Genomic DNA, 11,828 nt, shown 5'->3' on the forward strand with positions numbered 1-11,828 from the left:
AGACGATCGTTTTATATGAACGTTGCGTCCTAGACGTGTACGGTCGACTGAGCTTCCTTCCATGGTGCCATTGACCTCCATGGTGTTTGGATTAGCACGCAATGCCGAAGCGAAGAGACTACCAGGGAATGTATGTGCTGATATTATGGATAATGATTTTTCACATTCCATTTTCAAATTATTGCTAACTGATTACGAGGTGAATTTTATCGTATATTTTTAAAGTTTATATTTCGAAGCATATTTTTGGGACTCTTTACTTACCTAAGTAATTTAATTTGTGGAAAAGAGTAATAGGTTTATTTGTGGTTCATATTGAATTCTACGTCTACTTTAAAAAGTATGTTTTGTTTTTACAAATTATGATATCGGATTCAGTGAATTCAATGAATTACCTTATGCGTAATATCAGGTTGCCTGATTAAATTGAGGTGTAAGATTAATCAAGATGTTTGTTTAAGATAAATTATATAATATATCTAATTTATCAGTGCCAAATCGAACATCCTTAACGATACATGCGAGTTGATGTAGAATATTTTATTATTTATTGTTTTTATTTTTACAGGACTACTTCATTGAGAAAGTTTATTTACAAAAGACTATATTCTAACCTGATTTCTTATAGAAAAAACAATACAAAATAAGCACACTTTAATTAACTTGCATGTGGATATAGTATTAAGTTTGTATTATTTGTATGTGTAGAAAAGACAGTCGATTACGTCAACGGTTTGCAAAAGCCATAAATAATATTGTCCACAAACCACACTCATTAAACTAAAGAACTTTAACATTGTCATTAATACGTATTGAACGCTATTTTAAATAATAATAGAGTAACTGCAATCTAAAATCGCTTTCCACCCTGTTATAACTAAAAACGCTATATGTTTTATTAAATAAATATGAGGCTTTATTAGCGGAGTTTGCCGAGAGTACAGACGATATTAATCTTCGCGTTAAAATCTGGGCAATATTAACACAGTTTTCATGTGCTTACTATATAGGTTTAAATTTCATTTATTACATTGGATGTAATTCTATGAATGTGTACGAACCCAGCTGGACCATTGATCATTTTAATAGGATAGTAGATATGCCTAACACCCTTAAGGCCTTTGCTCAACGGTTGACCATTATTGCGCTGTTTTTTACATATATTAAATTGTTGAATCAATTGTATTGTCTTTAATATCAATTACAATGTAGTGTATTAACAAAAAACATACATTGTAACGTCATTTCGTGTTGTTGTAATCAGGGGCGGACCGTAATTAGATAAGTAGGGTCGTTTAACACAATGGGTGCTGTTTCCTCGAGAATGACGATTGTTCACATACCATAGACGAAAGCGATAATATTAAAAAAACGAATCGAGTTTTATTATTTATTTTTATTATAATGCTAAAGCACCGGTCAGATTAAACTGCTAAGATGAAACTCCGCTTTCCGATTTTTTTTTTCACCTACCAGACATCATCATGATTGAGAAAGTAGTTATTTTTAATTCTGATTTGTTGACCAAGTGGTCAATAGTATAAGTATATATCAGCGACAAAACAAAAATAAGGGACTTTTGTATAGCATCCGTCAACACAGCCAAGCAGGCAACAGGCAGTCGGCCGTAAAAGTCAGTCAAATCGTTTTTATTACAATGTTAAAAAACGGACTGCAATGATGAATCAATGGGTGCAATTTATTAATAGAGAATATTATATGATATAAATATAGCTCATACCTTGTATCTAACAGGAATCAACTTTCTACCAGTGAAAAAATGTTTAGTATTGCTATTACGATTACTGGGCGGATAGTTATAGTCTATCCGCCCAGTCTTTCACCATTATGATCAAAGGTGTCACTTATATTTGGCCTTGTTATTATTTCGCCAGCTGAATCTTCTGATATATTTCCAAGCTCGCTTCGCTTATTACCATACCCAGAGACAGAGAACGGACACAGTCGTCGCGGTTCCATCCTTCCTCGCGCGTTTCTCTTCATTACATCTGTCATTGAGATGGCTTTTGTTAATTTTATTCACTAATCACTAAACGGTGTATTACGTGCGACATTGATTTTACGATTTACGATTTTCGATTATTCGATAGACTTTATAGTTATTTAATAATCGATATTTTAAAGAAAGCTTCTGTACTGTAACGTTATTAAGACCGAATATTTCAAATCATATGAAGTCAAAGTTCAAAACATAAATTACTAGAATTAGATTCTTAATGTCACGTTCGCACAATACTGAGTCTTTCTTTCTATTTTAATTTTACAACGTTTAATTGAGTCTTAGGGCCACTGAGAAGTTTTATCTGGACCTATATATTTTTTTTTTATTTCTACCAGGTACACGGCAAATGTTGATACGTGGTCAATGCCACCCATAAACTTTGGTGCTGCAAAAAAATATTAACCATTCCTTACATCGCCAATGCGCAACTGACCTTGGGAACTTAAATGTTATGTCACTTGTCTATAGTTACACAGTCCTTCAAAACGTAACTAAACAATACCAAGTAGTACTGTTTAACGTTTTTGTAAAAGTACCATTGGGTCCGACTGTGGACATGGCGATTAATTAAAATTAAATTTATTTGTATATACTGTATGAAAATCTAAAATAGTACCACGAGCACCAAAATCTAAATATTATTTATCAAGTAGGCTCATAAAAGCACTATTTTGTATCGTTAAATAATTGAATGTAAAGCTACCGCCGGCATGAAAAGTAGATTCTACCGAAAAGAACCGGCAAGAAATTCAGTAGTTACTCTTTTCCACCATTCAAATTTCACGTTTGATTCTCCTATAGAATTATGTTCTGAGTAATATACTTTACATATTAATGTTTAATAATTATGATAATGTGAAAAATTCGTTATTTTAAGTATTTAAAGTTATCTATCTTTCTTAGTTACTGCCATAATTTTCTGTGCATACGCAGAGTAATTCAAAAGGATGTGTAATACATACGCGTTATATTACGGGATGGGTAGCTAGATAAATGATAACTCTGAAAACTAGACTAGACGTGTTAATAGTGTTGTCTAAAAGTAAGTACGTTTAACCTTTATTGTAATTGTATCTAATGCTCTACATGAAAACCTTTGAATACTCTTAGGCTCTATATCTATTCAGTTGCATTCCATCGTAAAAACTTAAACCATACATTTGCTTCGAGCTGATTGTATTGTATAATAAAAGTTTACATAACCAAAGTGATATTTATTATTAACGTAATGCCTTGTCCATGATATTGTCATATTAAAAAAAAAACAGTATTATATTTTATCTGTAATTTTTAACAATGTGTAATGCTTTTCTCCGAAGCATTATCGCGTTATAATGTATTTCCAAATATATTACATTGACCGCTAAAAAATACCGCATCCATACATGTATCGAATTCACAATGAACATACAGTAGGTAGCAGAGAAGATATTTCGTAATTTATATAAGCGACTGACGTCTATATTACATTACAATAAGTTTTATAATAGCATGAAGTATTTTTATGAATGTGAACTGTAATATGGAGTCGATTATGGAATTGTCAAACACGTGCTCGCGTCACGGGAGCTACTTGAAAAGTTCTCAATGAATGTAAGAAGATTCTCCGTGTACGGAATATTTATTGCTTCTAATATATGGTTGGGATTTTCGTCTGATTCTTTTTAGTAAAAGAACAAATCATTCAACTTTTTCTTAAGTAGTACACGTTGGTTTCGGGTTAGTAAGTTAGTAGGTATTAAGTATGTTGAATTACTGGATTCTGATTTATTTAACCTTTGTTTTAAAATCATAAAATTGGTATAGCTATTACTATTATTACGTAATGGTATCACTTTTTGCAAGCCCGTCTGGATATATACCACTTACTTATTATTACTTATTCTACCACCAAACAGCAATAAGTACTTACATAGTATTGCTGTGTTTAAGTATTTTCATGCCTAACATTTAACTATCAACTCCTGTCGCGAAGCGTTTTTGACAATTGGTAGGCTATATGTAGGTATGTGTATGTAATCGCAGTTAACAATTGAAGGGAAAGAGACAAACTCCAAATGTATTTCACTTTATAGGAGGTACATCGACAGCATAAAGAACATCTAACTACCAATAATCACCATTTACCACCAAATGGAAAAATCAAACTCATAATTATACGTAATGAGTACCTCAGTATTCAATCTGTAATCAAAAAGAAATATGTTCGTCATTTTTATGGCAACTTGTTTGCTGACATAATGAAGTTACTAGGCCCACCGTCACGCATCGCCCCACACTGGCGAGTGTACAATTAGATTACCTAAACTCAGTAATGAGCACCTGTTGGTAACCCAAAACCAATAATCTGAATTTATCATGTTTCAAAACAAGCAATAGTCTGGTATTTTTTATTTTGTAGCAACTAATACATTCTGAAATCAGTATTATATTTATTATACTGTTATAAATAAACAGTATTATTATAATTGTGATAGTTCTGATATCTCTAAGAAGAAACTCGAAACTCACCGTTGGAACCAACGTGAAATGTCAGAATGTCATATGCGACATTTCCTCTACTAAAATCATAATTTATATTTATGTAATCATTTAATATATAGTCAGTTGTCGTCAAAAAAAACATCGCTACGATTTTAATAATAATAAGTTTTCAATTTTAATCCGCAAACAAGCGGGCTGCGAGACTTGCCTTTTTATTTTCTATGTAGGTTATGTAGGTATGTCCGTTCGTATAAAATACTTGCGTTATTATAAATAGTTTTAAAAACATATACAATTGTAATAAAAATGGATATTCTGCAACATACATAAAAAAATTATTTTAATTTCTTCCTAAACGTGCATCTACCTACTCTCCATAACTGTCTGGTCAAGAGACCATAAGTCTACAAGAATAATACTCGTATTGTATGTTGAATATTCCCACGAGTGTCCAATACAATTGTCATATAACAAATTACATGTTAATTTCAAATCACATTGATATTTATATGGATGGATGGCACTTATATTGTACTAACATAGTTACTGAATAATGTACTTGTGTAGATACTTTTCAATACGAAAAAACACTTAAGGTATATTACTTAGGACTTTTTGTCGAGATGGTCCGATATTGTAACTTTATACGAACATGGAGTAAAAACAATGAAAAATCAATTTAAAACTTCAATTATTTAATAATCGCAAATATTAGATGCAAATAAATGGTTGCTGTTTTTATTTTTCTCGCTGGGAAACCCTCTTACGCCATTTCCACATATGACGATAAAATTTTTAACATTTTATAGGATATCAACACTTATATCATAACCTAGATAGCAATTAGCAATCCACTCTAGTAAAAATAACATCATGTTAAAATACTTTTTTTATCGACATATTTAAAATATGTTTGAAACAAAATGCTATAATCTAGTATGTTTAAATAATATATTTTACTTAATTTATAGGTACATATTATTTAGGTATAAAAAATGAGGACGTTGTAATAAAATTAAAATTTACTCCGACGAACCTGCGCGTATAAGCTAGTCCACTTAAATTTCTGACTTCTGTAAGCCTGTGTTAAAAATATTTAATGACGCCATCTTTACTAAGTTTTTTTTTGTTCTTTTTATGCATAAAATAAATTGTCATAGAAATAATGAAGGGAGGTATTAAAAAAAAGTTTTACTTAAATTGTGTACATTTACAATTTAATGTACTTAATTATTTAGCAATAATACTCAAAACAAAGAAAAATAATTTGGTTAAAGCATGAATAGTAATAATAGCGCCATCTATTATAAAAACTGTTCAATCGGCGCGTATTTTATATTGGCGCTGTACAAGTTTCCTCCTCGTCCGATAGATGGCCCTTGCTGTCTGTAGTATTCAGCTACATTGCCGCTCATACTACCATAGGGAATGCCACCTGTAAAGGTAATAAATGTTACAAATATGTTGTTTTACATATCAGGACAGAACCTTACTTATCCAAATATTTGTTATCTTTGTAAGACCTTTAGCGAAAAACGTAGGTACATCTTACCTTTAAGCTGGCTATATAAAACTTTTAGTAAAAGTCTACTTGTTATTTTTAATTGCAATCTTTTACTGATATTTTTTTAATACATTGAAACCGTGATAGCCAAGTGGTTAAATCACCTGAATCTTTACGAAAGATTGTAGGTTCAAAAACAAACTAGCACCACTGAATTTTCATGTGCTTATTTTTTTCTTTATATATAATTAAATTCGGGGTTTTGGTGTTATAACTCTCCGCGTGAGGAAACCTGCATGACGTTTGTTATATGAAAATCTGACATAACAGATGACAGAAGAGGACTTAGTCCAGCGGTGGAATACTTACAGGCTGTAACTTTTGTACACCGCTCTGGAAATTATGGATAAGGTATTCTATTCGTTCTTCGTTTATGGTATAGCATTGGTTAGCATAAGCCTAATTGTGCACTTTGAAAATAATTTATCAACATGTAATATACCAACTATTTCAAAAGGTTGATAGAGGTATGTCGCATTATACGATGAAGAGATTATTTAGATTAACGCTTTTTAAATTTAGTTCCTGAGAAAGATTATATTAAATATACTCTAAAAATTTATATTACCATATGAAAGTCCCGGTCCAGGCAGCGGAGCATGACCTGCGCTGTCTGGTCTCGCCTCGCAGAACGTTAACACAGCATACGAGACGAAAATCAAAACTAGTATCTGTAATGTATATAAAAAAATTTTATCATGACTTAGCAAAACGGAATTCATTCATATTATTAATCCAGGAATGTTCTACGTGTTTCATAATATTAGATTAATTAATAATAATTTCATAAATAATAATAAGCACGTTATAATTTTCTTTGTAATTAAGTACTTTTAACAGGAATATTACCCTATAAAGATGTCGTAAAAACTACCATAATATAACCGTAATACCAGATAAATCGTATGTTAGAAGGTACTACCATCTTTTTATTGAAAGGCAAAACCTTCTGAAAGATATCCGGGCCCTTGGGAACTGGGACTGGGCTATGTGGGATTAGTATCTTCATAGACCTCGAGATCTAGATCGAACTCGCACCTATCACAACGCTAAGTAAAATGTTGAGCTATTGAGGTTCTATATATTAATCGCGTGAATAACCTTTTAGATCTATATAAGGCAAGAAGTGAACTAATACCTATATCAATTATTATATTAAACCATAATCGTACCTACAAACAATGTCATATAACGTAACAATATACTTACATAAGATAATATATCTCAACGGTGACAACGTGTGTCTTAAGACCTTAGCTAGACCTTAAACAGGCTTAAAGTAAGTAGAACAAATACAATTACAGAAGTAGCATTCGATATTTTGAGAATGACCGAAATGTTCCATATCAAAGACTAGTATAAAAATAAAAACCGGCAACACAAAAAAGCACCTTTTTTGTGTAGGACTTGTAGGATATTAATTTTATTGTGTTTTTTCGTATGTGTTGTTATAGTGGGAACAGAAATAGGTACATTATCCGTGAAAATTTCAACTGTCTAACTATCACGGTTCATGAGACAAAGGCTGAAGACAGACGGATGGACAGCGGAGTCTTAGTAATAGGGTCCCATTTTACTCTTTGGTTACGGGACCCTAAAATAGTTAATTGTTTATGCAACGTCAAAGTGACATTTTAGCTTTGGAAATAATTAATAATTATTTTATAGTTATTGTTAGCAACCCAGTTAAAAAATAGTAATTGTCTATGGGATTGTCTGAATGTGTTTCATTGTCTTATGGCGATACTAATACAAATATAACATTTTACATAATGAAATTAACTGCAGTAGTTAGTTATATGGACCTTTTCTCACGATCCAAACGTACTTATTAATATAAGATGCTTATAAGTTATAGGACTTACAAAATATTCGCTGTTATTTAATTCTATTGAACTTTTTGCTCTAAGTAATAACTCCACGAGTTAGTTAACGATTGACATGAATGGTAATGACATTTACTGGAACAAACCTTGGCCAGTTATCTAGTGAATTTATCTATAAGTAAAATATAAAGCTGAACAGATCGTCGATTATTTGGATCCATCGTTTGGACCAATATTTGTCAGATAGTCCAACTATTTGAAGAATGTGGGTTCAAGTCCTGACCAGCACTACTGAATTTTTTTGAAATTCGTGCTCGGATGTTTGATGTCTTGGATGAATATTTACCACCACATATGCATCCATATGGATATGCCCCAAATCTTCTCAAGGAGAGAAGGTCTTAGCCCAGCCGTGGGAACGTTACAGGCTGTTACTTCAACTATGATAGTCTTGTCTCTCAGTGTATCCAGATTTTAGTTTTGGGTCGTTTGTCTAATCTAGCTATAATGTAGAACTGATTGTGAGGTTTGAAACCGTAACAGGGGAAATAAATTACGAGTTTGTCATCCATATAAATATGAAGGAATAGAGATTGCACATGAGCGATATCTGTCTAGCGCTGGTGGAGAGTGGAAGCCGTAGCCGTTAAAACTTGCTTTTTCGTACTTTTCGCATGGTCGTATAGTATAGTATAGTATAGTATAGTATAGTATAGTATAGTATAGTATAGTATAGTATAGTATAGTTAGTATAATTAGTATCGCCTTTGAAAATAATTATTACTCAATTCTAATAACCATTTCGTGGAATGTACTCTGTAATTTAATGAAATTTGCATAAACTAGAAATCAAACCTTGAACTTAAGGCTTATGTACAATGCCATCAACTATTGCGAAATTTAATATATATATATTTTACTTACTTTAAAGAAATATAACTACAGTTTCATACAGATTAAGAAATAAATAATAGCTCAAAAATTATAAGGAAAAAAAAATGTTTTAACAAAAATAAATCCGAACATTTTGTCGTTATGATTTCTTTAAAAATGAACAATATACAGAGAACATAATTATCAGTCATTGTACAGTTTCACATAATCGTTTTGCTCACTTTACGCGATAGCTTTTCGAGGCGGTACGTCTCTACATTCTGTTACGAGTGCGTTAAAGACATTGAACGAAACATGGCGATTTCTACGAACTCATAAGTGTTATACGTTTCTGATTATATTTTTATTTAACTTCGACTTTTTCTCACAAAAATAAACTACATTTTAATCGAAGCTGATAACCAATTCTTTCTTATCATCGGTTACAAAACTATCCCTATTATATTTCTATTCTACTTATAAAGAGCCGCACCTAACTAAATTGTTGTGTTAGTAGAATAAAAAATGAATTTCAATTTGTTAGTAGAATTTACGCCCTGACGTTTGCTCGTTAGAGTTGTCAAAGTTATGCTGTGATTTCAGTAATTAAAGTACCTCAAACTTATAATTATTTTTACTTGTGGCTCCAAACGATTATAACAACTATATTGTATTGTTCTAAAAATTAACGCTTCGTTTTATTCGTTTGATATACTGTACATCGACATACTATACGGAAGCGCGTGAATCGTAAGGTCAATATAATTCCGATGCTCCACTACGGAGTTTTCTAGTTATACATATAGTATAATAAAATTTGTTTTTGAATTAAGGGTTATCCCTGTTGTTGTTATCAACAACATATTATGTATAGATCATTTTATAGCAGAAGTTTTCAATACTCACTGAGATTTTAAGAAGTATTTGCCCTAATTGGATCTCCTTGTAAACTGACTCACTTGATATTCCAAGTGGAGCTCAATAATAGCTAGAAAGTATTAATGGACAGCATTGATTGCACTGAGCTATTTTTAACCTCAATAAAATACTATAAGCTAATTTAAAAAAAAAACAAATTCTACGAAATCTTACGAAACCTATTTAAGAAATCATGGAAATATGTACACAAATATAAATCGAAATGAAAATTTCAATCATTAGAAGACGAACATAATCCTCTTCACATGGGCATATCATTTGACACACATATACACGCCGTTTTTGGCTTGCATTTTAGTAAAATAAGGTTTTAGTACAAAAATGGAATTTGATTAAAATTATTCGTCCTCTAACATGTAATGTTTATGGTCAGGATGATTTAGATTACATGTAACGTATTTACACCTAGCCACTCGTCCCGGCCTAGCTTCATAAGTACCTATAATTTCGGGTATATTTACAACTTTTAAAGACAAATTCTTGTTTTTTTTCAACTAGGAATGATAAAATTCTCGGCTTTTCTCTACTATAACATGAATGTATGTATATATTATTTATTATAAATATAGACATTCTTCTTGAATCACTCTATTAATTGATAAAAACCGCATTACAATCGTTATAGAGATAAAAATAACTTATGTATGCTAAAAAATACAGCATTGTCACAATGTTAAATACTATTATACTTCAGTTTAATTATGAAAAAGGTATATATACGATGCCCGAATTCGTCAGACACGGTGCCGATCCTTTATAAAATATAGCCAGCTGGCTATTATTTATAAAGTACATACGTTTTAATACGCATACAAGTTTTAATTTGTCCTGTGTAGCTACACAATACACAATACACATATTCCCTTTTCATAGACGTACTATATACAGTGTGTCCGGCTATGGACTAGCGATATTCTAGATACTAATAAAACAACTATTTTATTAGTATATAAAATATCGCTAGTCCATAGCCGGACACACTGTATAAGCGTGCGATTCAATTTTCATTAGCCGACGAATTCGCGACAAAGTTTTCTACATAAAAAGATAGTGTTTTCGGATTATAGGAAAACAAGTTACTCAAGTTGCACTCTGCACTCTATTTTTGATAGAATGGCAAATTCAAATACGACGGGGTCGAAAGCAGCCGCAGGGCTTAGTCCTATGTGTGAGTGCTACTAAGTATTTATCGACCCTATGGTCAAAAGGTAAGGAGCTCGTAAATCTAAAGTATCTCTTTTTTATATACATACAAAATACTCAAACTCAAGTCATCATAATAAAAAATATGAATAATCGAAATTTCTTCCGACACTTGAAGGTTTCCTCACGATATTGCCCTTCACCGTCGCACAACGAGATTAATAACACACACTTTAGAACTTGACAAAGTCAATCGTGCCTTTCCTTTGAACCAATCTTAGATAATAATCCAAATGCTTAATCTATCAATCATAGAAGCACAACCACAGATAGATACAGATATATATCTGTAGGGTGAAGTGAAAGTTTGTTAAAAAAAATCCTAATGTGTTGAATTTGGTTATACATAACAATGATATTAGGATCATGTTTGATAGGTAATTGTAAATTCACAAAATTTCATCTGTCACACATCCTAAGTAATGTGCTTGTTCTTGTTCGAAAAAGAAAAACTTATAATTAATTGATTTATTAATTGCTCTTGGTAATGATAGGATACAAAATTAAATGGTTTTTATATATATGTTTAATATAAAATATACTTTAAAGTACAAATATTAATATAATAAAAGCAGTCTCCGAAAAGGCGGCAGTTTAGAACGGAAACCAGCCAACTATGCAGGAGATATTACAATGCTAAAAAATATTTTCAAACATAGGTAAAACTCTAGGCCTCTACTGACGAGTTCTTACGCGAAAACCCAATAAGTTTTATTGGTCCTGTAATTCGAACAGAAATATTCTTCCAGATTTTTTTATGACACTAGAGTATATTTAAATTCTATATCAAAGCACTGTCTTTAATGAATTATCGATACCAATCAATAAAATTCAACGAACCTGTTTAATCGCGAGCATGGTGGTCACGGGCTGTTTATACTGACACTAGATATTAAATAAACAACGCGCGCAGCGC

General features: G+C 31.6%; 1 protein-coding gene across 1 annotated transcript; it reads right to left on the bottom strand.

The window, feature by feature from the left end:
* Positions 1-5,670: 5,670 nt before the first annotated feature.
* On the bottom strand, positions 5,671-11,828 carry LOC125064267. The gene is made up of 3 exons (XM_047671221.1): positions 11,753-11,828; positions 6,640-6,742; positions 5,671-5,942 (listed from the first exon to the last, which is right to left on the bottom strand). The coding sequence occupies exons 1-3, from the start codon at positions 11,768-11,770 to the stop codon at positions 5,812-5,814; spliced, it is 252 nt and encodes an 83-aa protein (XP_047527177.1). The 5' UTR covers positions 11,771-11,828; the 3' UTR covers positions 5,671-5,811.

The sequence above is a fragment of the Vanessa atalanta genome, chromosome 5 (genome assembly GCF_905147765.1).
Source record: "Vanessa atalanta chromosome 5, ilVanAtal1.2, whole genome shotgun sequence".
Lineage (NCBI taxonomy): Eukaryota > Metazoa > Arthropoda > Insecta > Lepidoptera > Nymphalidae > Vanessa > Vanessa atalanta.